The sequence below is a fragment of the Haemorhous mexicanus genome, chromosome 1, assembly GCF_027477595.1.
Source record: "Haemorhous mexicanus isolate bHaeMex1 chromosome 1, bHaeMex1.pri, whole genome shotgun sequence".
Lineage (NCBI taxonomy): Eukaryota > Metazoa > Chordata > Aves > Passeriformes > Fringillidae > Haemorhous > Haemorhous mexicanus.
In genome coordinates this window covers 105,707,164-105,734,458 of record NC_082341.1, presented here as the reverse complement: position 1 = coordinate 105,734,458, position 27,295 = coordinate 105,707,164, and the positions used below count along the sequence as shown (strand labels likewise).

The 27,295-nt window shown below is 40.2% G+C and overlaps 1 protein-coding gene across 1 annotated transcript; it reads right to left on the bottom strand.

The window, feature by feature from the left end:
* Positions 1-1,343: 1,343 nt before the first annotated feature.
* AFG3L2 (AFG3 like matrix AAA peptidase subunit 2) lies at positions 1,344-24,762 on the bottom strand. The gene is made up of 17 exons (XM_059857797.1): positions 24,596-24,762; positions 19,408-19,507; positions 18,858-18,926; positions 18,275-18,390; positions 17,179-17,331; positions 14,970-15,044; positions 13,425-13,546; positions 10,815-11,088; positions 10,126-10,263; positions 9,076-9,229; positions 8,384-8,491; positions 8,137-8,262; positions 7,006-7,116; positions 6,353-6,468; positions 5,262-5,462; positions 3,466-3,660; positions 1,344-2,342 (listed from the first exon to the last, which is right to left on the bottom strand). Exons 1-17 carry the CDS (start codon positions 24,719-24,721, stop codon positions 2,100-2,102), a joined length of 2,427 nt encoding a protein of 808 aa, XP_059713780.1. The 5' UTR covers positions 24,722-24,762; the 3' UTR covers positions 1,344-2,099.
* Positions 24,763-27,295: the final 2,533 nt, after the last annotated feature.

Here is a 27,295-nt window from a genome sequence, read left to right as displayed (position 1 = left end):
TTTTTGGTTGTTTTTCCATATCTTTGATTCTAAAATCCCGACACTGTCAAATTCTGTCATTTTTGGCACAAAAGATTAAGATCTGCTAATGTAAGGCTAAGCAAGCAAATTAATGCTCTAAAAGAGAAGCCTTTGCCTCTCTTAAGGAGAGGTAAGGCCATTTTCATATATCTATTAACTACATGCTGCAGCTGAACAGGAGTGGAATTTATTAATAGACACAAACAGGGAGTAAGAGAAACCATCTGGAGATTATTTTTTTCAGAGTCTGGTAGTGCCATTGTGAAGAGTCAGGTTAAGGGTTTGGGGGTTGGGTGGTTGATTGCTGAGTTTTCTGTAGGTTTTATTTAGCAAGGAATGAAGAAATGCAGAACTCTGACCTTTACAGTATAAGCACAGCTAGCCCTCAGAAGTGTTCAGCTAAAGTGGAGGATGAGAAAAGAACCAACAAGGCATTAATGCAGAATACATAATAAGCTACAACACTAGAGCATAAGCACAGAAATCAAGCACTGCTTTATCATGTGAGCAAGATTTGAGTTTTAAAGAATTTTGCTACTGCAATAAATCATTCTAAACTTTGACTCCAAAAATTAAGGAAATTAAGTTTAGTTTTTTCCAGGCTGCTTTCCTGTTTATCATCCATTCTTTAACAAATGCAATAGGGACAAATAGAAGCGTTTAACAACTAAAAATTCCCAGTAAATATGCCCGAAATAGCCATATTTGCTTTGTTTTCCTCATTCCTCTTTAGTGTAAAGCCAGGTAACATCACAGATGGAAAAAGTTCTGTCATGAAGAAAAATAAAATCCAAAAGAATAATTTCCATTAATAATTTAACTCAAATACATTTAGAACCAAGGGTCTAAACTCAGATAAACTTTTTCCTTTGTCATACTACTGGTTTCCAGTATGTTGCAACATACAGATGCAATCAGTCACTAGTTATCCTTTTAACCTGCCCTCTGACTCATTACCCTTAAAGGATTTTTGGTCCAGCAGAGAAGAATGGTTCATTCCTTCCCCCACTTAACCACCACTCCACCCATGCTTCACTGTCTTCTGCTGGGATGAGGAGAAAGCTGTTCAGAAATTAATGGCCTAAGTTCTCCAACTAATGAATTGTTAGCAGCAGTCAACTGCTAACATAGCTTTCCCCCATAGCTTTTTGTTAATCAAATGAGTATGAAACTCTGATGATCTGCTTCATCACCTTTGGTTTTGGTTGCTGCTTGTATTTGTGAACACAATCCTTTTACCCTACTATATTAACAGAGTTTTGCATTGTTCTGAATTCTATACCCAGAAACCAGCAAGAAAAAAAAAAAAAAAAAGGGACAGCTTTGTTCAGAAAAGTAGTTTTATTGACTCAAACTGTATTTACACATCACATTCATATGTTCAATAGTTTACAGAACTCTGTAAAAAACTGACTGGTAAAACTGCAGGAGCCAAACAGTTTCAGACTTAATTTAAGACACTGAACCATGAGTACATTTTAAGATATTTAGGCAAGTGTTCAGTTTCACTGGCAACTTACATGGCAGTTCTCTGTAGACAAACTCTAAAATCAAAATGAGGTGAAGGGGAAAAGGTCAGATGAAAGAGCTGATAGTTTTCCAAAGCTAGTACTTTGTACAACCGGACTTTTACATTTGACAATGCACTTTGTATGATTCTTTTTCTTTTTGGAAACAGGTCATATACAGGTATAGTTTAGATAAATAATCAAAAAACCCTTTGATTTTTGTAAGCTTACAGATGTTTGCAAAAAACCAAAAACCAGTGCCACAAAATCGGTGCATGAATCTGAACTGTTCCAACGCTTGAGAGGCTCAGTTCTGGCATTCCACTGCAGCTCCAATTCCTTATATGCTTCTCCAGCTGGCAAACAAAAGATGATCACCTTTTACCAGTGAACTGATGATCTCACACATGTACATCGAAAGCAGAACATCCTTATCTCATCCCAAGAGATCACTCTTCCACCCATTCCTAATACAGTTTGGTTGAATAAATATTTTTTGTTTTGAAGTACAAACTAGGTGAGTTTGTTTCTCTTCCAGAGTGCAAGTCACCATGGGCACACACTTCACAGTTAAAATGGCATCCCTCCTCTGATCTGCCTAGCGACCTGTTCATCTGTTGTCTCCTCTTTTTCTTTTTCACGCTCTTTGTTCCAGTCTTTAAGGCCTTCTGGTAGTGAAGTATCCTCATCCAAACTTCCTGTACCTTCCACAAATTCTTCATAAGTAGACTTTTCTGCAAATGGTCTTGGGCCAAGCAACTCTAGCATGTCGCTTTTATCAAGCACTTCCTTCTCCAGCAGTCGCAGGGCAACCTGGAATAGCACAACAAGTTATGTCATACATATCAAACACCTAATTTGGAAGGGTCCTATTTGGAAGGGTTTCTTAAGGCAGTTAGTTTGGCATGGATTAATTTTGATAAGAAAAACAGGTTGTTCAGAGTTCATCAGATACAAGATTCTTCTCCCCCTTGAGCACTTTTAGGGAGCACAAATACAATTTTATTTCTAATCCTGCTTTTAAGATCAAGCAAAGTGCCCTCACTGTGGGTCACTGTCGCTTTTATTGTTGCTTCAGAACAGCAGCTTTTTGCTTCTGCCAAAAGGTTCCTGATGCAAGACATTAAGTGGCAGATGAAAACAAGTGTTCCCTTCCAGTCAGTGGGGATGGTTCAATCAGGCTGCTGTTGTGTTACAAGCTCAAGAGCACCACAAAATACCAATGTGTGAACACTGCACCAGGGTAGTTTGCAGCCTTGGGTCAGTGAGCTCATTGTTCAGCACAAACCACATTCAGTGATCTCTTTTGGGATGCTGACCTGCTACAACAGGATTTATGGAGCCCATACAAAATTGTCTCCTTGTCAGTAAGCCTACTGGATGCTTATCCTAGAAAATTATCCTTTTGCTGTATCAGGTTTTGTGGCATGAAGAAAGAGAATATGCACAAGCTGAATCTTGGCTGCAGTGAGGCAGACCACAAGCAGCCAAGGGACAGAATGGAAGACAACACAGATATTTTTATTATCACTAAAAAGGAATTCAGAGAAAGGAAGTCATATGAACTTCCCTGGTTACAAGAGCTTCTTCCGCCCCAAAAAATTTGGGTCCTGGTATTTAATCTTTGGGTTTTTAAGTTTGCCTATCACATTTACTAAACCCTATGTTAGCAGGCAGTCTCTTCTCTCCAACTTCCCAAATGAATATTGACCATATAAGCAGGGAGGGATGTTAAATCATGCTTGTGAGATGCTCAGAGGCGTTCCAACAAAAAGGAGGTTTCTGTTTAAGTCTTGTGACACATTCTTAAGATTACATCAAATGGGTTTTGAGCAAACTTCCTCATATACAGTCTCTATTTTAAATCTAATTCAGTTCAATTCAGATTTTGGCTTACCAGCTGGAACTTAGTGGCTAGAAACACTGTAATGCTCACCTTCTCCACTTCTGCTTTCTTCTCAGTCAATAGATTTAATGTCCTTTCATAGGCAATGTTAATTAGCGACCGCACTTCTTCGTCTATCAACCTGGCAGTTGCCTCGCTGTAAGGTTTCTCTAAGACCATGTCTCCTTGACGAGGGAGATCAAAGGAAATCTGCCCCACTTTTTCATTCATACCAAATTGAACAATCTGAAGGGGAAAAAAAATCAAATCAACAAAGGAGACAGCAAGAATTTAGGGTATGTTGATGTAAAATATGGCCAACAAAAAGGAAAGGAAGAAGTCCTGTTCCTATACCCTAATCTTTTCCTGTAACATCAACCCTTCCCTGAAAACTCAAGTCTACTGAAGTTAACACACGTGCATTGACTTTCACTTATTTCTTTTTACTGATTAAAGTGAAGGACACAAATAACACCGTTTTAAAGTGGTTGCTAGTGGTATGCATAGTGCTTTGCTGTTTAAATTCTATTACACAAAAAACACTTCAGCCTTCCTTAAGCAGTAAAACCCTTCTTTACCAGAAACAGAAGTGTTTTGCCAATTCAAAATACTTCTAAAGTTTAGCATATTCTACTCACCCATAAAGACAAGCTGACTTAAGTACTAAAGTAGAGGGTCTTGAAGGTTTTTTCTGTCACGTCCAAAAATCGTATGCTATCTCTCATCTCAAGACACTCCTCTACAAATGTCAAACAATTCTTATCTTGCTTCACTCAGTACAGAATACTAACTTGTCTGGTTGCCAAATGTGGATGTTTTAAATTGCATTTTGCTCCAGCTGAGGCAGAAGCAAGTTCAAACTGCTATTTATTTATTCATTCCACAGCTAATATCCATTTGATGGTTACTTAAGCAGAACTTCTCAGTCTAGCAAGATCTACACAGCTATGACAATGAATATTCAGAATTCAAAGAGACCTCACCATTAGAACCAAGCATCCTAACCTGCTTTCTTAATTTTGGTTGACATGTACAAAAGTCTCTAAGTAAACTTATTTTATAAATTTAAAATTGAGCAAGAGTCACTGAAGATCTCATAGAATTAAAAGGATATCATTACACATTGTCTTCCAGAACTGAGGCAAAAGAAGCACACCTGAGACCAGGAAGTAGGTGGGGTTGGGGATAAGCGTGCAGGGGAAGATAAGTGTACTCCAAAATGTCCCTTACTCCTTGTGAGTGTCTTATGAGATGATACCCTTTGTCCTGATGCAGGAAATGTAGTAACACACCTGTGTGTAGCCCACAGCTACACTTAGGTGAGTCATTGCATTGATAAGATTTTAAATTACTCATCTACATTAGTTAATATGATACAAACACAAACCAATGTCTTAATTCCCAGAGCCTTAACTGACATCTAATAGTGCTTTCAAACAAGGTTGTCTGGATTTCAAGTGTGAATCCAAATTGAATCTTTACACTGGGCAATTGCAAATGTAGGATGATATGATCAATTCTGAGCACTAAATTCCATTTTAAAATAAGTATAACAACTCCCACATGTAATTGAATCCAATGGGATCCAACTGCAATGTGTACTTTCCTGTGGGCAGACATAGGGCAGTAATTGAAGCCTAATGCACGGACTGCTGTTGTGAGACTGAAATAAAATATTTGGTCATCAGCATCTCTAAACAACACCATGATGCTTATTCATACAGTGTTTTCTGAAACAAGGCTTCTGAGAGATACACCTGATGAAATTGCATCATAGCAAAATATTAGTTAGGTCAGAGATAAAGAAAACAGTAAAGGAAAAAAAGAAGTCTCACTGAAGCCCATACCTGAGCATATGCACTCTGGGTCACTTTCTTCAAGTCATCTTGGGCACCAGTTGTAATTCTTCCAAAGAAGATTTGCTCAGACACACGTCCTCCCAGAGTCATGCACATTCTGTCCAGTAGCTGCTCTTTGGTATAAAGATACTGTTCTTTGGGCAAATACTGAGCATAACCCAGTCCTTTACCACGTGGAATAATAGATACCTACAAACAAAAGTAACAGGGCTACAACTAAACAGTGTCAAAAACCATAAAGCATTCTTCAGTCTGACTTATTTTTAATACCACAACCTACACCATACTCACCCTTGAGGTTTAATTCAGACATTATTTCCGTTTACAGTTTTGCCCCCATTGTGTTTTATCCTTAAAAGCCCTGGCTAGCTCTAAACTGGGATAACAACTACTAGAATATCTGGAAAAGAAAGGTAAGACCACTGTCATATCTTCTCTAAAAACCGTATCATATTTTAAAAATATCATTTTAATTAAAATCCACAATTCCTTGAATGTTATTGGGCATTATGTACTCTGTAACAGATATAGCATTTTGAACAGTTTAAGGAATTTCCACATTTACTAATGACCTTTCTTCCAGAAGTAAATCATACAATAGTTTTAAGCCTGAGATGAAAAACACAGCTATACAAAACTATGAATGTTAAAGCAACTTTGGGAGATCGGGGGGCTTTTCCTCTACGTTCATGCTGTGAAGCCAAAAGAAAACAAATTGAAACTAAAATTTAGCTTTCTATATTCCTGAAGAATACCTGTGTAACCTGGTAAGAGTAACTTAAACCACTGATCAGTACTGAAAGCCTCAGAGAAAAAGCAGCCATCAAGGCATGCAGATTCATGAGAAGAACAGATCTCTCACTTTCAAAGGACATTTATACTGCAAACTACATAACAGCTAAGTCAGAAAACAGTTAAGAAAGTTACAAGAAATGAACTCTAAAATCGACACACTTACACTGCTTTCTGCTTTCCAATATATTTTAATATCTTCTTAACACTGGGGGGGGGAACACCACAAAGAAAAATAGGTTGTTCATGCTACTGTTAAAATTAAAAGTCCACATTAGCCTTCTTACCTTTAAAAGGGGGTCAGCATGTTCCAAAAACCACCCTGCAACTGCATGCCCTGCCTCGTGATATGCTACTGTCTTTTTCTCCTCTGGCTGGAGTACTTGAGTTTTCTTTTCCAAACCTTTGTAAAATAAATTTGATTAATAGTTTCAGACACAACTTTCTCCTCTGAAATCCCTCACCTCATTTGCAAAGATGATGAGCAATACTTAGAGGCCATACATGAGATCCATTGAAAAAGTTTAAACACCACCCCAACACTTGCAAGTTTTAGAAATTCACATCTTCCAGGTTTTACTGTAACCTTGTCCTTCCTTAGACTTTCTAGTTTCAATGGAAGTTCTTAAGAATATTCAAATATTTAAATAAAACATTTGAACTTTAAAAATCTTTTCTAAACTACTTCAGGCTAGCAGCAGTTAAAAGCATCCCTAAACCCAATTTTTCTTGATGAAATTTCTCTTTGTATCCCTTCCTCTATTACAGAAGTCAGCAATGTAGACAGGATACTTCTTTTCTAAATCTCAAGTGTGTTTAGGAGAGAAAGAAAACAACTTCGAAGAGCAGGACAAAGATTCAAAAGCATGGCTTTCTACACATATAAAAAAGGCAGTTGCCTATTACAATTTTTGAGAAACAATTGGTGCTATTCACATACCTCCAATAACTCTTTCAATTGCTTGCTCAAAATGCTTTTGGTTTATAGCATCTGAGAGATGCCTTGCAGCAATTAAAGCAGCTTCATTACACACATTAGCAATATCAGCACCTAAAAGAGAAGGCAAGAATTACTGATCCTCTTCAACACTTTTTCTGAGTTTAGCATAAACATATCTTACCTATAACTGGTGTGCTATAAACTCTCACTAAGCTTCAAAATTCAAGGTAATGTGCTCTGAAATAGCTTAATTATTTAAGATATATTTAAATACAAGTACTATAGTTATAGGCTTTAGGATTTTTCTCATAGGTAGACAGCCAGCAAATAAAGTTTATTACCAGTGAAGTACTTGTCTGACACATCTCACCTTCCTTTTCTGTCTGCAACAGATTATACTTAAATATATACTAGTATGTATTTAGCAGCATGCATTTCCTACATGTGAATTCTGTATAGCTCAGATGTTGGCATATCTTTAGAAGATATCCTGTCACATTACTGATTTCAAGCCATCCACTTTTTGTTAAAACTATTTGCAGTAGTGCTATTGAGGCAACAAACATCATCACTGTAGCTACCAGAAACATTGCCAGTCAAATCACAGAAAACCAATTTTATATAGACCAAAAACCAGTGAAGAATTCACAAATGTTGAATTTGGAATATATGTGAGAACTCTCATTACTGGCTTATAATCTAATTAATTTCAAATCTGTATTGAGCAGTAGCTGAATTCTGCACTTTTTTTTGTATTTACATCCAGAAACAAATTCCTCTACAGAATATGCACATAAACTCCACAGAAATGTTCAAGAATGAAGTAAACAAAGGAAAGTACAAACAAAGGAAGAACACACACAGAAGTGATAACAATCAGAAACCTTTGAATTGCTTGTACTGAAGACAGAAGAAACTCCCTCTTCATGTCACCCTGACTGAAGCTGACAAAACTTGAGACCCTCAGAAATCTCCTACTTGCTCTAACAGGCAAAGAGAATTTCAGGCTGTGCCAGTAAATACAATGAAATTGAATGACATTCAGAAGATCAGGTGCAGGAAAACCAGAATTAGTAGGGAAATCAAATAGCAAAAGCTTGGAGAATAATAGTGGCATTAGGAGTCACTTACCAGAAAACCCAGGGGTTAGTGATGCAAGCTTTCTTGCTAGGTTGTCTTTATTTAAGACAGTGTCTAATTTTAGAGGTCTAAGGTGAACTTTGAAAATGGATGCTCTTCCTTTTATATCTGGGGGTCCTTTAAAACAGAAGACACGTGGTTTTACTTTTCACACACATATATATTCAAACTGAGTGTGTTCAAGGAAGCTACATGTATAAATAGTTGCAGTGACTGCAGGCACCCAGGCAAAACTTACCAATGTAAATCTGCCTGTCAAAGCGTCCTGGTCTCATCAGAGCAGGGTCTAAAATATCTGGCCTGTTAGTACCTGCCAAAATGACTACATTTGTGGTTGTATTAAATCCTGTTAAAGAAAAGTGATAGAGAAAAGCTGTGTAAATATAATTTCTGTGAAAAAAAACCCCAAAACCAGAAATAAAGACTGCCCACTTTACAGGGTCATGTAAGAACTGACAGCTCAAACAAATGATCTTAAAGCTGAAAATATTTTTATTTATTGCTGCATTGTCCAGCTTTTCATAACAAGCAAGAAAATGGCCTTGGGCTCTGCTTTGTGAAGTACTATATCAAATCCTGCTTTATCTTCAAAATACAATATTAGATTTACTGCTCAGGAAATCACAGAACCAGCATGGCTAGCTGTATTTTTTTACAGACAGACTGTTCTCATTGTGAAGAATTTTTTTGACTATTCAACTATAACAAAGAGTTAGGAGATACAGAATGAGGGTTCTTTTTCTCTGAATGAATTTTAGTAAAATATCAGGCTGCAGCAAAGTGAGTCACCATGCTTTATTTTAGGAAACAAGGAAACAGAGACAATTTGAATTTAAGCTAGAATCCAAATCTTGGTTGGCAGGTCTGAACAAGCATAGTCTTTCCAGTATCCTCATTATTACAACATAGTATTAGGCATTAAATACTCACCATCCATTTCTACTAAAAGCTGATTGAGTGTGTTCTCTTGCTCACTTTGTCCTCCAAAGTTGCCCCTTCCTCTCTTCCTCCCTACTGCATCTATTTCATCAATGAAGAGAATGCACGGGGCATTCTTACGAGCCAGAGCAAACAAGTCTCGAACCTTAACAAGAGAACAAAGAATGTATCAGACTGGTTTGTAACTCTTTTGAGTTGGGGCGTGGGGAGGGGTGGGAAGAGGCACATCAGTAACAGTATCCCTACAGCTGGGTATGGCAATGAAGAAGCACTTATTCCAAAGGCTTCAGCCGGCCTTCAAGGCAATGATAAATTGCTTAATTCTGCTCCAAATATTCATTTGGGAGTTAAATTCACTTCTAGAAGTCTGGAAAAAACATCCAGGACATGAGTAGATAGCTGAAATTTTTTTTAGACTTTCACATTTTAAGCAAGGTATTAACTAACTACTGTGGTAGTTGCAGCACAATCTGACTTGAATTTTAGATGCAACATTGCAATGTTGCTCTGCTTGCAAACCTATCAGAAGGACCTTATTAAAACCAGTTCAGTGAGTTAACAGATCTACAAGTGAGGAATCCAACTGGAGCAAACAGGAAATGAAAAATTAACGGAGAATTTTGACCTGAGTGAGAATTAGATGCAGCTCAGAGCTTTACTACTTTATACATTAGTGATGCAATTACAGAACGCTTCTCTGATGACAAAAAATGTACAGCACACATGAAGAGATGCAAATTTTGGACAGTAGGCCATACATCAGAGCTTAAAGAGTGCTGTTTTGTGTTCTCAAGCACCTGAAAAGAGACACATCCTTAATGGCCTGAAACCATTAAGGCAGTTCAGCTATTGAACTGCCTCAGTAACTTTTTTTAAAGGTACACTGATGATTTTTGTGTTTAGACGTGCATGTGGTATCACTTGTAACAAATCTGCATAGAAGCAACAACTTCAACTGTAATCAAACCATTTGTCTCCCAAACCTGACAACACCCTTTCAACAGCCAATACTGAAAGAAAAGAGGAAAGCCAAAGACTTACTCGTGCTGGACCCACACCAACAAACATCTCTAAGAACTCTGAGCCATTGACGGTGATAAATGGCACATTGGCTTCTCCAGCTGTAGCTTTAGCCAGAAGTGTTTTCCCAGTACCTGGAGGACCTGTCAGAATTGCCCCCTGCAAGAGAAGCAAATATATTTTCCTCATGAAGAAAATATAATATTAAGCCTATGAAATAACATGTCAATGATATTGAGCCCTCTGGCTTTTCTTTCACCACAGTCAAAATCATGCAAGGAAATAATTGAAGATTAATCCCTCCTTTAAAGAAGCAAAAGAAAAAACAAATTAGATACAACACTACCATGCTGTCTTAGAGTTGCAGGAACAGTGTTTTCTTTGACTGACATATTAAGTAAGAAAAAGAAAGTTATGTCATCAGGTCGACTCCCCTGCCAGCACAGCCAAAAGGCAATTCTGTAATAACCACTTGCAAGATTGCTGTTATACCTATATGTGTATCACTTCTGGTCCACATGAACAGATAATGTATTCCAAAAAGCAAGTCTTCTGGCACCACAGTTACACTGCTGACACTTAATGCTTGCTTATTTTTTTTTCTGATTGGAAGACAGAAGCTGGAAAGCATTGCATATGTAAACAATCCTAGTACAGTTTAGAATACTGAGGACTACTAGAAGAATAAGTCTAAGTCATTGATCCCTTACCTTTGGAATTTTTGCTCCCAGATCCTCATACTGTTTGGGATTTTTCAGGAAGTTAACAAACTCCATTATCTCTAATTTGGCCTCCTCACAGCCAGCTACATCTTTGAATTTAACATCTATTTCATCCTTAAGGACTTTGGCAGTAGTTTCACCAACACTGAAAAGTCCACCCATTCCACGTCCTGCCCGACCTAAGCCTGCAGGACCTCTTCTTAATGTGTACAGCAATGAACCAATAATCAGAATTGTAGGCAGCAAACTGAGGAGAAATGATCTATGGAGAAAAACAAAAAAGAAACCTATCACAAAAATCCATTACTGCAAATAACGCATATAAGATGTTCGTTCCATTATAAACAAATTCAGGACTAATACTCAATTAACTTGTAATGTTTGTACTTCTGCAGGTTGTTCACACTGGGAAACCACCAAAATAAACTTGAGAACAAATTGTTACAGTTATAGTTGCTCGTTTTTAAACCAAGCACATCAAGTAATATTGAGTTTTGCAGAGGAAAAACTGCATTACCTAATAAACAGAAGTAGTTTGTTTTTCAAAGGTAAACTTTCAGGAATAGTTATGTAAATGGTTATATTCTCAAAGTAAGCTGCATTAGGTAGCATATAGACAGTGTATCCTATTACTTCAAGCAGAAATTTCTCTCCAAAATACAGGCTCTTCTTCCCTTAGATCTTTCAGCTTTTTACATTTTTTTTCTCCTATGTTTTCTTCATTTTCATTTTCAAGGATACAGATTTGCAGGGGGGAGGGAGTGGTTTCTTGGGGTGGGTTTTTTTGTTTCTGTTTCGTGGTTTTGGTTTTTTAAAAATTATTATTCATTGTCCATTGTCCTCCAGCTTTCTAGCACAGCTCTGCAAAAGCCCAAAACCCTAACACAGTCCTCTTTATCATAGTATCTGAGCACTGTACAGATTTTTTTGTGAAAAGGAACAGCTTCAACAAACAGCTCACAAGATGTTCCATCCACACTCAGCAAAAACAAAATGCAGAAAAGAATGACAATCATAAAGCACGGGATTTCCAGGCTTTACAGATAACCCACATTCCTGGGATAAAGAGGAAAAGAAGGATTTTTCCCTCTACTGTGCTGTTCAGCAGATTCTGATCCATCAGGGAACAGCAGTACTTTGATTATATATAGCTGCTCTCTCCTGTTTTCTGTGGCGTTCCTGGGGCAGAGCAATATATATAAATATCTATATAAAGAACAGGCACTGAGAGGAAAGGATCAGAGCTGTGGTCAGAAAGAGGGATTCAGGAAGTAAAGGTCTGTACAACGCTGAAAAAGGCATAGGAACTGATCTGCTTTTCCCAGTCTGTGGTGAGAAGCCTCAGGCCAACATGCAGCCTTTTCGCACAAGTGCTGCATTGCCCTGACCATCACTTTTCCCCAGGTTTGTTTAAATAAGGGCTCAACAGATTAATTTATGGACCATGGCATGCTCCATTATAAAGAAATAGGGAAATGAAGCAGGCAGTGTGTAGAACAGGTAAATAAAAAACCTCTGTCTGAAGTTGCAAGATTGCCCAGAGTTAAGGCCATTCTTCTTGCTGCCACCAAGACCAACAGGCAGCAGCAACTTGGTAACAGTAAAACCAAGATATTCAGTAAATAAATACTGAATATTTCTTGCAGTAAAACCAAGATATTCCCCTCTATCCCCCACAAGTCAAACAAATCAAAACAAATACCCCCAAGTACGTAAACACAACAGAGGCAGTAAATGAGCCATTTTCATTAGTCACATGAGCTACTACACCCAAAGTTGAACTTCCTGATGATAAAAAAACCTATTTGACAGACATCAGCAAGAGTAACTTCTAAACTGCTCACTTAGAACCAAAAAGAAACTAGTCCCTGGGTTACAAGAGTACGTTTGTCTTCTAAGCCATTTGGAAAAATACATCAGAGAAGCACTTTTACTGTCTTCTAAATAAGGTCAATGAAATTCAGCTCCATAAGGCTAATACAAAGAACACAAATTTAGTATCAGAGCCATTATTCCCTAATGAAAAGCAACAATGCTGTAAATCTAATATCAGTACTATTTTTCTTAATTATTAAGAGCATGATACATCTTCCAGTTTCTGTTAACAGGCAGATTAGTGTCATCTACTTAATCACACATTTCTTGTTTTTTTCCAAGGCCTCAAAATTTGACGTATGCTTAGTTTTTGGCCAAAAACTGATGCCCAGAATATTTCAGCCAGTATATTGTGGTTCTATGATATAATCTGTCTGCTCAAAAATCTACATGAGCATTAACTCTGGAGCTCTGCTGCTGTGCCCAGCTAACTCTTGTTCTAGTAAAAGTCACAGGAAGGAAGGGCTTAAATGAAGAAAGGCATTACAGTAAAACATTTATATAATAAGAAGCTATATTTAGAGTAAGAGGATATGGATTTCCTCATAGACAAAGTACTAAACAGCTTCTCTTACACTTAAAAACAAACCCAAGCTGATTGTTTTTCTGATAATACTGCCACCTAGCGAAGCATAAGGTATGTGAATTACAAACCTACTTCTCTACTGTAAACACAACCTTTTTTTTTTTTTTTACCAGAGACTTTTTAAAGTAACTTCTTACCCATCACTCTCTGTTGAGTAGACTACAGGCAATCTGTTCTCCACTTCTATTCCCAGATCTTGCTGCACAGTCTCCAGATTCCGTTCAAAAGTGTCCACACTACCGATATTAAACCAGACGTACTGCGAGGAAAATAGCAGAGATGACCAAGTGCCCTATCTTATTTCACCTTCACTACAAGCCAGCTTCTTCTAGTCTGGTAATTCCTTGTGCACGTGTTAGATTTGGACCGAGTTTAAGTTGCCTTGTCAAGTGTTTAACTGGTATAAGAGGCACCCAACAAATCTGAAGCTCCCAACCTGAATACACTTCCATCCATCACTGCTTCTGCAGAGATGATAAATCCCAATAGTTTTAGGGCACTTTAAACAGATGGAAATACTGGCATTTTCTCCAGAAAAAAAAAAAAACAAAAACGGAAGGGAGTAACAGACAGATGTTTATAAGGGACCTATATAGTCAGAATAATACAGAGCACTGAACCTGGAAACACAGCAGTCATACAACTTACTGTTTCATTTGAAGGTCTCAGCCCTTCTGATTAAGAAAAGGTTTTGCTTTTCTTAAGAAAAGCTTCTGCAGTTTATACTAGCTTAAAGTCAGCTGTCTTCACAAAAAAAACAAAACAAAACAAAAAAAACCCCACAAAACCAAAAAACCAGCAAAAATTTATCACAGACCAGAAAGAAAAAATCCAGCCATTACTTTCAAAATGTGTTGAGATCTGGTCAAGAAAATCATCCCTTTTGCACCATGACCTGCCTAACTTGTCCCTCCTTACCCCTAACATTGAAAAAGAAAAAACAGAGCAGTTAACTGATTGGGAAACAAAGGCAACTGGTTGTATGTGGGCTAAAGAGTAGGTGTATAAATAAGCCACAATGAAACCCACAGATTAAGTAATTGCTGCAGATTTCACTTTACCCAGGAGGGACTTGCAGACCTTGTTTTATAAAGACAGTTAAGAAGAGCTCCACCACCTAAGATGAGGTAAACTGAAAAAGCTTTTCTAATGCTTCTTTGAATTTTCTATGAAAATTTAATATTTTTTTTTATTAGGTCTCTGACACTGGGTATCATTCTTTGGAAAACTTTCACCTGCATCAGTCTACTCCTTGCTGTGCTACTAGAAGAGCAGCTCCATGAAAAAAATACTTTGGAAACAAACACTTCTCTTTGTTTTCTCAAGTAACTGGCTAAAAGCAGTTTGGAACAGAAAAGATTCCTAAGTATGTGGACTTAAGTCTGGGATTTTCTTGAGCAGATGGAAAACAGCAGTTAAAAATACAGAACCTCCAGCAATTTCTTGCTCTTCCTGTTTAAGTATCTGTATTAAAGAGCACAGTGGAAAGGAACTACTCATCATAGTTTAAAGGTATCTATGGCAAAACAACTGATAGTAAGATGTAGGATAATGTAACAAGAAACCATGTTTTTGATCAAGAAATTATTAATGATCCAGGCCAAGTTTTTGTCTCAAACTTCACATAAAAAGACTGTTTTGCTGCTTCTAATATCTCATGTACATGTATTAAAAGCATTTACCCATTCATGAGGAGACTTTCCAGGAACAAAGATGACTCTAACAAAGCGCTTGTTCACCACTTCAAGTCTGTCCACCTGTAGGAGGAGAAAAGAACAAAACCTGAGTGAAAAGTGTACAGTCACTGTGCTTCCACCACAGCTTCAGATAACAAATGTGAATCTGTTTTCCACTTAGGAGACTACAATTAATCATGTACATCAGGACAGTTCCACAGTCTACAGTTTGCCATTAGGAATCATGTATGTAATCAGGAAAAAAGGAATACTGGCACAACAGAATTTAGATTGAAAGACTGACATCGTATCCTTTTCTCAAGGAAAAACTCAATGCATGCATCAGCAAAAATCAGTTACAGTAAAACAGTTAAACAGTAGTTAATTGTCTCAGTGGTCAAACACCAAAACCATTAAGTTATATGATTCCAAACTCTCAGAGCAGCTTCCAAAACAAACCAAACTGAGCAAAATGAGGGAAATCTGAACTTTGTTCTTACAACTGTTTTCCTTAATAGAAAGGGCTTCCTCTGCTACAATATTAAATACAGTAACATCCATTACATAAAAAAGTATTTAGCTGGGGTAACAGACACCATATAAACCGAGGAACTGTGCTACAGGTTTAACAGATATATACCATTAAGATCTTTTTTACAGGTCTCCTCCAGTGGTTAGTTTCTTGGATTTGACAGGGCCTTTTTAGAAGTCAACTAAAAATTTTTCCATGTCTTCTTCCCCTTTCCATAAAATAACTGGGTTTAACATTTTTAAAGCATTTAAAACTAGCAATCTAGTTTTAGAAGTAGGGCCTGAACTGCACACAGGTTAGTAAGGTTGTTCTCTGAACTCACTATATGTGGCCATTTCTAGTAGAACTGAAGGAAAACATGAGCTAAGAAGTCACTCTAGAACTAACCTGATTTCACACAACACTACCTGAACACCTTTGTTTTGAAAAGCACATGACCAGTAGTGCTGTCTTCTCCCCACCACTAAGGCAGCCAACAGCACTTAATAGCTACACATTTAGTCTGTCTTAATATCCACACTACATCTTACAAGAAACCTGGTTTTGTGCAACAGCCTACTTTCACAATGCTTTTCTGCAAGGAGGCTTCAGGCTTTGTTCACTGTAAGACCTAAACTAATATTTTTACAGAGTTCAGTGTCTTACTGCTTCAGAAATTTAATCAGTAAGGGTTTTTTCACAAGATGTACAAAACCACCAATTTAGAATAGGACTGACTGTAAGACAGTCTAGGCTGAAGCATACTGAGCAGCTCTGCAGAGATCAGTTAGAAAAGAAAGGTAAGAGACACCCTTTTCAGCAGCTTACCAAAGTAAGGCAATGGAAGGTTAATTTTGTGTTAACAGAAAATCCCTCTAGGTCTGAAACCTAGAGGACAAAGCAAACCAATGTCTTCCTAATCCGTAGGGCGAAGCTACAAGCAGGGAGGGAGCAGAGCAAAGAACTCATGACTCCTGAAGTGGAAAAAGCCTGTGCAAGACAATCTCCTGAACTTCAGGGCATCACCAACCTATTACTCCAAGTATGGAAAGCTGCCAAGTTCTACAGAGAGACAGGATATTGATGATAAAATTGATTGCTCCAGTAGTGGCTCCAGGTAAGAAAAAAATGAGAGGAGAAAACAAAGAGAGGAGGCTACTTTACAACACAGTCAGGGATGAAGGGATGCCAATAAAAGGATTCTTCTATTCCCCACCCATTCCCTTCTGTTACCACTGCTGCTTCTCAGATTCCCCAAGGAACTGATTTCAGACATGAAACAAGCAGAAAACCTTTTCTTTTCAGAGGGACGGGCTCATGCAAGTGATAAGGTTAGGAGCAAATTTCTTCCAAAGGCAGCTGGCATGTCTCTTTAAACCATTATGTCAGCTTACCTGTACTGTAAAGCCATACCCAGAGAGAGAGTGGCTACACTGCCCCAGCACCCACATGAGTTATCAAACCAAAGTTTTGTCCTGAGTTGCTATTCCCTCTCCTCTCTTGAAATGACATAAAACTTCACACATCCATCCAGAACATCAGATCTAGGAACTGATTAAAATGAAAGCTAATTCCTTTTTCCCTTGAAAATTACACTGAGCCAATTCTCTCTCTACAGACACACAAACACAAGCCTAACTAGGGAAGCAGAAATGAGCATCTTCAGCACTCTGATGTTTCACATTGATTTCCCTCCCCACTCACCAATCCTTTAGAAAGGTAGTTGTTGACAAAGTCTTTCCAGGTGATTTCTCTCCCAGGGACCCTGAAGAAGAAGTAGTACACAACCATTGTCCAGAAAAAAGAACTTCCCACTACATACATCCGAAACTCCCTGACATCCCATGGAATGTCACCCTAGGAAATGGAGAAGGCAAAAAAAAAAAAAAAAAATTAGAGTCTGTAATGCAGTAAGCACATAGGAAACAGGTTCTGGTATTTCTTTGTAGCTTCTATTCCCGGGCCTCAAGGTTGCCACAGAGAATGTTAAACAAAGGTCTGTTTTGTTGGATGAACACATTTCAGAAATTTTAAATAGAACTGAGTAATTACAGCAATAGAAATTCTTCAAGTGTTTTACAAACGGTAATTGAAGAGTTCTGATCCATGAACTACTGTTTTTAGAAAGGAAAAAAAAAATCACATGCCCTTTCTGCCTCCATTTTAAAACAATTATCCTTGGTCTCCAGGAGTGCATGCATGAACAACAAAAAATAAAGGAAAAACTAACAGAAGAAAAAAAAAAAAACCCAAAAATAAGAAGGATGAAAAACGTGCACCAAAACCATTCTGTATATACATACAGGAATATTTTATATATTCCTGTACTGTCAGGTGCCATCATCTTTGGGTTATACCTGGCAATAAATGGCAGTAAATTTCAAAGGAAAACTCACATAAGTGTTCCATCAAGGTCAGAACATGTAAGAGCAAACTACACTTATTGACCATTGTGTGATTGAAAAATTCTCCAAATTGCCATTGAAACAAAACACGAGGCCTTCTAAGGTCTGAGGCTTCCCTCTAAGAATACTGACTACTAGAAACCACATTCATACAGCTTAAACTTCATTAACATTCCTGAACAGAAGTAGATGCCTCTGGAGTTATGCACAAAATAGTTATTCATGAAAGGCACTGAGTGGGGAGCCATCTAGAGCCAGTTGCCATGAAAAGCCTGGCACAGGAGGCTTGAGCAAGATTTGGACAATCAGAATATGGCCTTAAAAAGCAAAATCATGCAAGGTTATTTCATGAAGACAAGATAGTGATATAAAGAAAGATATTTTAAAGTCAAAACCTTCTGTAATCTGGTCCACCAGTTAGTTTCTTCTTTCTTCCCTCCTTTTTTTCCACCACTCCCACCTCCTCCACTACTAGTTCCACTGGGTTGTCTGGAAGTAGCTTGCTTTGTTTCTAAAAAAAAAAAAAAAAAAAATTTTCTTTTACATCTCATGCTAATCTCACATTACCTTTTATTAATTATATTAAGGAGATGTTCTGAAAAATACACTAGTCTGTAATACTACAATAATTAGATGATGTGAAAAACAGCATTTTCCATGAAAAAACCAGATATATAGTCCATTAAATGACAGAGAAACAGTTACGACCAGAAGAGGTTTGTTAACTTATAACTGAGGGACAGCACTCCAACAGAAGCATAAAAATAAATACTATTCCAGAAGATGAACACTATTTTGCTTTCATATCATGCATAATAAAAACATATCAATTTGCACTTATAAACTACTCTGGAACAAATACATCTTCCCTGAAAAATAAAGAAAAAACCTAAAACCCAAACTCACAATTGTTATGCCAAAATCTAATTTAATGAATACACATTCCACAAAGAACTGAAGTCAAGCAGCTTTTTGTACCTTTTGTTTCTCCAGGTGTACCTTTAGTTCCATTAGATTTCTTCCCATTGGGAAAATACTTTTCAAATCCTATTGAGAAAGAGGAAAGGAGCTCACAACTGGTTTTTATTTTATAATTCTTTCATCACACTTCAGTAATCACAAGCTGAATGTATACACCAGCAAAGAAGCTAGGAACACACAGACTGCAAAACCAGCTTTGTTCTGGTCGTTTTGTTGAAAAGCTCTACCAGGTCTCCATATATAAATCTGCTGTGTTGACAAGAGAATATCACATCTATTTAATAACCTGAAGTAAAGCTATGTTTTAACCAGAGATGGAAAAATTTAGGTCAACAGGAAGCTCCACTGCACAGTGTTGAACAAACTATACTATTCTTTAATAGCTCCTAAAAATCCCATAAATCAAATGTTCCATCTCAAGATTATAGGCTGGTTAGTACAAGAACTGACTTCCCCACAGACAATAAAGCTAAATAGCACGTAAGTGCAGTCCTCAGCAAGGTATGTAAGCAGTCTGCTTTGTTTCACAAATCAAAGTTAGTGTCACCTTTGGGAGGTTGAGAGAAAAGCCTTCTGCAAGCAGCGATTACACTTGCCAAAACAGTGCTTCTGTCAGCAGTAACTCCAGGGGTAACTTGGTCACAGAGCTGAAAGATGAAAAAGAAATATAAAGCAACAAGAACATGCCACAAAAATCTTCAAGTTCTCTAGCAGAGCCTTGCAGTTAGTCAGACAATACTTTACAACTGGAACTTTACAACAGATATTGTAGTAACTGCTGTGTGCCAGAAAGTAAGATAACAATGGAAAAAGAAAAGTTCATCAAATGAGTAATTTCTACACCAAGGAGATTTTTATCCTTGTTGTTAAGAACCGAGTTTCATCTTACAGACACACAAAACATTGTTCATTAAAAGAGAAAAATCAAGCAGAAAACACTACAAGTTATGAACATTAAATACACATTAATTTCTATGGGACATGTTTAATCATACCAGCCAAATGACATTAAAGTGCAACATTAACTGTGACTGTACAGGCACGATCCACACAGTACTCAATCATGTTTTGCCTGCAACCTTTTTTCAAATAGTTAAGAAGTTGTAACTTCTGAATACGAGATATCTACTTGAATCCAAAAGAAAGGGATGTGGCAGACAATGCTTACATCCAGCTAAGAAACTAAAACACACAAGGAATCTCAGTTCAAAAAGATGATCTAAAGCCCTATGTGGGTAAACATCCAGTTATAAAACCACAACAAACCTAAGCCTTAACATGGCTTATTCTTGTCCTTGGTCCTTGTTCTAAGGCTGTTTACTGTTATTCATCATTTAAGTGCAATGAAGGAAAATTAAATATTTAAACTCACTAGTTATTAACAAAATTTTGCTACTACAGCTGGATACTTCAAAAAAATATAAATTGCAATTTTATTCAAGAGAAATCATATCTGATTTCTTCAAAATGGACATATTTTAGATAAAATCCCTTTCATAAGCTTTTCCAACACTTCTGAGAAACAAAATATTATCCATTCCAAGATTTCCCCACAGACCGACTTTCCTTCTGCCTCCACTCCCTTCCGCCACATAAAGGCACTCAGCCTCCTGTTCTTTTTGATTGGAAGCTCTTTACCTTAAGCGCCACAGAAATAGTAAACTGCAAAACCCAAGCACTAACTAAAAGCAACAGGTCCTGAAAACATGACTCCAAGTATCCTTGCAAGACAGCAAACATCCATCTGGGACGAACACCTCTAGGACTACTTCGGTGAAGGGAAGCTCAGTGCTATGGTCAAGGTACAGTGGCTGTAAACAAAACCCCTTTTTATATATTAAAGAAACTTTTGATTACTTGGTTGCACACTAGAACTACCCTAGGCATCCTGTCATTCATTAATTGAATGCTGTAACTCTGCTGAAATCTTCTGTCTGGAGCTTCCCCTTCCACCCCTTATTAAATGATGAAATACATTAGACTTATTTCAAGCATCCCTGTAGTTCCACCTGCTGGAACAAAGAAGAACACCAAAATGCTCCCATTCCTTGCTTTTGCTGTAGACTGAGCTAAGAATTCTTGGGCTGCTTGGTCAAGATTAGTTTTGTGCTGCTGCACGTCTCTGAATAAAATCTGATACTGAAAATCCAAGAGGGTATTTCACTGAATCATGTGCAGTGCAGAAAGTCTAGAGATAAGCTAATGTAGAGAACAGCTACTAAGTCCAATACATTATGACCTCCAACATGAGCAATTCCATCTGTGCTCCTAGAAGAAGTTTTAGGACAAGTGGGATGCAGCCACGTGGGCAATAAAATAAAGAACTTGCCACAGATCATGTATAGTTCAAATACAGACAGGGAGCAAATGCTGCAGCAACTGACAAAACTCAAAGAAACAGTGTTTTTTTCTCCTGTCAGTGGTCCCCTACAACACACAAAAATTAAGGACTTAGTTCTTCTACAAACTCAGATTACTTTTTATTTGCAAAGAGACTGGAATATGCTGAAAGCTTTACTCCAACTAAGACGAAACAACTGCTCATGTTTAAAAGAAATGTTTAATTAAGCCAAATCTAATTGCCTGGCTCAGCCAGAGTAGCACAGGTTTACTACAGAATTAAGTTATAGTTTAAGTGAGGGAGAGAGAGAAGGGTAAGCAGACAAGAGCTTTGGGGCAGAGCTGAATAATGGGACTTGCTTCTTGTTGGATTGTCTCTACAGATCCTAAATTCCATGAACACACACAGTCACCTGTCAAGTTAATATGCAGAGAGCTGAATGCTTTGAAGCTGCTTTGTGAGAAAAAGGAACAAGTGACTTCATGGCACCTTCAGAGTCACCTGACTGCCTCAAGAAGAGATGGCTGAGAGGGGGCCTCATTATTGTCTTTAAGTATCTGAGGGAAGGGTGCCAGGAAGGTTGATCCAGGCTCTTCTCAGTGGTGCTGAGCAATAGGACAAGAGGCAATGGGCAGAAACTGATGCACAGGAAGCTCCACCTGAATAGGAGGAAGAACGTCTTTACTGTGTGGGTGACTAAGCACTGGAGCAGGCTGCCCAGAGAGCTTGTAGAGTCTCCTTCACTGGAGATATTGAAGAATTCTCTAAAACACCAGCACAAAAATAGATCATCCTGATACAGGGTCTGTCTGGCAATGGGAATGCCACAGCAAGCTTAGCTGATATAAGCACACCCACTGCCTAAACAGAGAGAAAGCAAACAGAGCACATTTTGACTGGATGCTGTTTCAGGGTGTATACCAGGAAACTCTTGCCAAGGATCTCCCAGAGGCAAAAAATTTCACTGTATGTACAACAACAACAAAGAAAACAAAAACAAAAACAAAAACAAAAACAAAAAAAAACCAAAAACAAAACCCCCAAAAAAGCCAAACCAAACCAAAAATCTGATTTTTTTTCTTTTAGGCAAGCCTTGTGACACCATCCTAAAACTCAAGACTTTTTAAAATGTAAGTTCTAGATAAGAAAAATACACAAAGGTCAGTTTTAGAGTTAAAATAACCCATAAAATGTTACTAGTCCAGAGTGCCACATAAACCCAAGATCACAAGCAGAACTACTTAAAAAGTTTACAAAACTGAGGCTACACAAAGCAGGAACAGAAAATCCATTTGCTTAGCTATACAAATAGGATAGAGAATCCGTTAATTCTAGAAAGCTGAAAGTTTACAGTTTTACCTATTATCAAGTTCCAAATCAAAGCAAAATTAAACCAAAAAGTCTTAATTATCTAACAGCCACCAAAATATTACACAAGAACATAATGGGAAGAGGGGACAACGCACAACAAAAAGCTGGTAAAGAAATCTACCTTAATGCAAGTTACTTTCTACATGGGCAAATAGTGGTAGGACAAGGGGAAATGTTTTTAAACTAAAAGAGTAGAGATTTGGATTAGAAATTAGGAAGAATGTCTTTACTCCTAGAGGGTGGTGAGCAAGTGGAACAGGTTGCTCAGAGAAGTTGCGGATGCCTGGAAGTATTCAGGGTCAGATGGATGGTGCCCAGAACAACCTGGTCTTGTGGGAGGTGTCCCTGCCCATGGCAAGGGGGGCTGTAACTAGAGGATCTTTAAGGTCCTTTCCAACCAAAGCCTTTCTAAGGTTCTATGACTCCAAGCTACTCACTTTTTCTTACAGAAAGATCAATTTTAAAATAGTAATGGCTTTTTGGAACAAAGAGCCTCATTTTTCTGCCTACACACAAAGCCAGATGCTAGAAAGAATATAAAGTCTCCATCCTAAGATTGATTCCAAAGAAGAACTCTTTAAATTTCGTTGAAAGTAACAATAATTAGCTTCCCAAGAGATCAGCAGCACTGATGATAATGTTTTATTTATTGTTGCAATGATGTTCAGCTGGGATCAAACAAAACCAAATTCACCATTAAATACAAGCCACATATTCATGCTGACAACAAAGCTACTAACATCCTTCTGTGTGTATTCCTCTCACAATTATCACTGTCTTAGAGATAACCTTCACAGCTATAAAGGTGTGGCTGTTCACCACTCTATGCTATAGGAAAACAAAGAAAAGCAAGATGTCCATGAAAGGGAAAGGAATTAAGCATCTTCCTTTTCCCATAGGCCTGTCATACCCCCACTGTGTTAGAGCTGTCAACAAGGGTAATACACATCTTGTAACAGCTGGCAGCAAAGGCCATTTTACTAAGAATGAGCACACAGACATCATGCTTTACCAGTTAGCACCACAACTGCAGGTGCAGATTCATGGCATCATTGCAGTGTGCAATCCCAGGATGCAAACAACCAGGCTCCTCTTTTCCACAACGCTGATACACAAAACAAACTGCTCAGCCACTAATCTTTAAACACTTCAGTCTCTCACCCAGCCCCAAACCCACCTAGCACAACTCATCACCCTGAGAAAGCAATGGAAGAACTTTGGAATCAGGTGGGACACAGCACCTGGGAAACCAGTGGGAACCCTACTCTATGAAGAGAAGCTGAGAAAGTTGGGGCTGCTCAGCCTGGAGGAAAGTTGCACGGAGAGCTCACAGTTACCTTACAGTATCTGAAGTGGATCTACAGAGAAGTCAGAGAGGGACTCTTTATCAGGAACTGTAGTGATAACACAGGAAGAAATAGATACAAATTCAAAGAGGAGAAATTAAGTTAGATATTAGGAAGAAATTATTTACTGTGAGGGTGGTGAGACACTGGAACATGTTGCACAGAGAAGCTGAACATGTAGTGTTCAAGGCCAGGATGCATGGGCTTCTAAGCAACCTGGTGTAGTGGGAGGTGGCCCTGTCCGTGGCAGTGGAGTTGAGAAGAGAAAATCCTTAAGGTCCCTTCAGCCTCTAAATTTCTAAGAATACCGGCGGGATGCAGCACCAGCAGCAGCTCTGAGTTGTCGCCTCGTCTTCCCTCTGCAAGAGGACTCTGCTGCTGCCGAAGGAGCCCGCAGGTTCTCCGCCCGGAGCCGGCTGCCACTTCCAGGCCGGGAGGCACGGCACTCCAGCCTGCCCGCTCACCCATCCACGGGCCCTCGTTCGTCGCCGCCCAGAAGGGCCGGTACGGCGCAGGCCAAGGCTGCGTCCTCCGAACGGGGTGAGGACGAGCCGGGGAAGGCGGCGAGCAGCAGAGACGCGCTCGGCTCCGAGCAGCGGGGCGCCTTTCCCCGCCCCGGGGCCGCCCGCCACCGCCACCACGGCCCTCCCTCGACCCCCGGCCCGCTCGCTCCTCACCTGCGCCAGGCAGGGCCTTGCGCCCCCGAGCAGTCCCCTCCCGCAGAGCAGCTGCTGCAGCGGGGCCCCGGGCAGCCCCCGGCGGCAGCCGCCGCCCCGCGCCAGCAGCAGGTACCGGTGCGCCATGGCCGCCCGGACCCGCCGTCACCACCGGCCCGCGCCGCCTGACGTCACCGCGCCGCCGCGTGCATTTCCCCTACGTCCGAAGGGCACACCTGGCCCCGCCCCTTTGCCGGAGACCACGCCCACAAGAGGGTCACGCTCAGCCTTCTGACCACGCCCATCACTGTCACCACCGGAGCCCCGCCCTCCCTGTGGCGGGCGGGTTTCTCAGAATCCCGGAATCCATCGGGTCGGAAAAGATCTCCGGGATCATCAAGTGCGGCCTGTGACCCAACACCACCACGTCAACTAGATCATGGTACCAAGTGCCACGTCCGAGCTCTCCTTGAACACTTCCAGGGACAGTGACAACACCGCCTCCCTGAGCAGCCCATTCCGATATTTAATAACCCTTTCTTGAGGAATTTCTCCTTAATGCCCAACCTGAACCTCCCCTGGCACAGTTTAAAGTTATGTGCTCTCGTCTTGCTTACCCGGTAGAAGAGACCGACCCCCACCTGGCCAAAACCTCCTTTCAGGCAGTTGTAGAGATCGATAATGTCACCCCCGACCCGCCTCTTCTCCAGGTTAAACACCCCCAGCTCCCTCAGCTGCTCCTCACAGGACATGTGCTCCAGACCCTTTCCCAGCTTCATTGTCCTCCTCTGGGCATGCTCCAGCACCTCAATGTCCTTCTGAGCTGAGGGCCCAGAGCTGAACCCAATATTTGAGGTGGGGCCTCACCAGTGCTGAATACAGGGGGGGAAATCCCTGCCCTGGTCCTGCGGGCCACACTGTTTCTGATACAGGCCAGGGTATCACCGACCTTCTCGGCCACCTGGGCACATGCTGGCTCACGTTCAGCTCTTGTTGACCAGCCCCCCCAGGTCCTTTTCCACTGGACCACTTTCTCAGCACTCTGACCGCAGCCTGTAGTGCTGCATGGGGTTATTGTGGCCAAAGTGCAGGACCCAGCATTTGTTTTTGTTGAACCTCATGCTGCTGGTCTCAGCCCATCTTTCCAGCTTGTCCCGATTCCTTTGCTGACTCACGGGTGTGGGTGAGTCAGCAGGGCAGGCTCAGCCCAGCCCAGCCTAGGCTGGCCAGCCTCACTGAGAAGGGTGGGTCTCTTTGCTGCCGGGGGTGGTTTAGCCTGCAGCAATGTTTTACAAAGCCTGGAGGTAGGAAATAAGGTAACCTGTCTCCTGGTTTTGCCCCATTATGTAAGGCATTTCATATCACTGTGTTTGCGGTAGAATGAGTCCGTGCAAAGTCCTCTAGGTGAACTCAGGCATTTGGCGTTTTCACTGTTAAGGAAACATCCCAGTCTGATCATTCACAAGACTCTCTAACTCACATTCCCAAGGCCAGAGACTTTCACTGCTGGGACCAGAGCCCCTTTCTAGCGGGCAGCTCCAGTGCACCCACAGGTGCCCCACTTGACCCCCCTCACACAGGCCAGGTTTCCTTACTGGATCCACCCCACATTCCTCATGGCAGAGTCTCAAACGTCTCATTCCATAAAGCAATTTATTCATGGTGCAGTAACACAGAAACAGCCCCAGCTCATGCCTCTGAGAAGGGAGCCCAACAAAGGAACCCCCAGCTTTTATACCCCCACAGTCCAAGCCACATGCAAACCTCACTCTTACTCATGAGTCTTCGCTCCTGCTGTGTCTCCCAGTGTCCATTCACCTGGCTGGCACCATCAAAGGGTTGGCAGTTCATGGCCTCTTGTCTCAGGCTCCCACCGAGAGCTGCACCTACATCTCCATCTGAAGCTTGCAAACCGAGCTACTGCCTCACGTGTATTCCTCAACAATGACTTCATCCATCTGCACAGCCCTGCACATGATGTCCCTGGCTGTGTATCACCCCCCTGTTTTTAGGGTATTTAATCAAAACTCCTGGTTTAATTAAACCAAAACACCGGTAGCTCACAGAATCCCAGAATCACAAAATGGGAAAGGAAGGGACCACAGTGACTCATCGGGTCCAACCTCTCTGCTCAACCAGGATCATCCCAGAGCACATGGCACAGAGTTGCATCCAGATGATTCTTGAGTATCTCCAGTAAGGGAGACTCCACAGCCTGTCTGGGCAATCTGTTTCAGTGCTCAGTCACCTACACAGTAAACAAGTTCTTCCTCACATTCAGTTGGACAGAACTTCTTGTGCATCAATTTCTGCCTGTTGCCTCTTGTCCTAATGCTTGGCACCACCGAGCAGAGCCTGGATCCATCCTCTGGGCGCACCCGGCTCTAAATACATATAAACATTGATGGAGTCCTCTCTTAGCCATCTCTTCTAGAGGCTGAACAGGCTGAGGTCCCTCAGCCCTTCCTCTCTCATGAGAGAGACGCTCCAACTCCATCATATTTGCAGCTCTCCACCAGACCTGCTCTGGGAGTTCGACCTCTCCTTTGCACTGAGGAGTTGGTGGTGAAGGTTGGTTTATGAGGGCCTGGGGAACAGCCAGCCAGTGGTAATACAGAAGTGCTTTCTCAGGTTGCACCTTTCCAGCGTGAACTGGAAAGAGTAGGCTTAGGCTGGATATCAGGAAAAAGTTCTTTATATAGAGGCTGGTTGAGCATTGGA

Coding starts and splice junctions, on each gene's coding strand:
- AFG3L2 (XM_059857797.1), bottom strand. CDS start 24,721: ATGGCGCACCGGTACCTGCTGCTGGCGCGGGGCGGCGGCTGCCGCCGG. Junction 11,089..13,424: donor TACTCAACAGAGAGTGATGG/GTAAGAAGTTAC, acceptor TTTTCTCCATAG/ATCATTTCTCCTCAGTTTGC. Junction 9,230..10,125: donor TTGGTGTGGGTCCAGCACGA/GTAAGTCTTTGG, acceptor TCTCTTGTTAAG/GTTCGAGACTTGTTTGCTCT.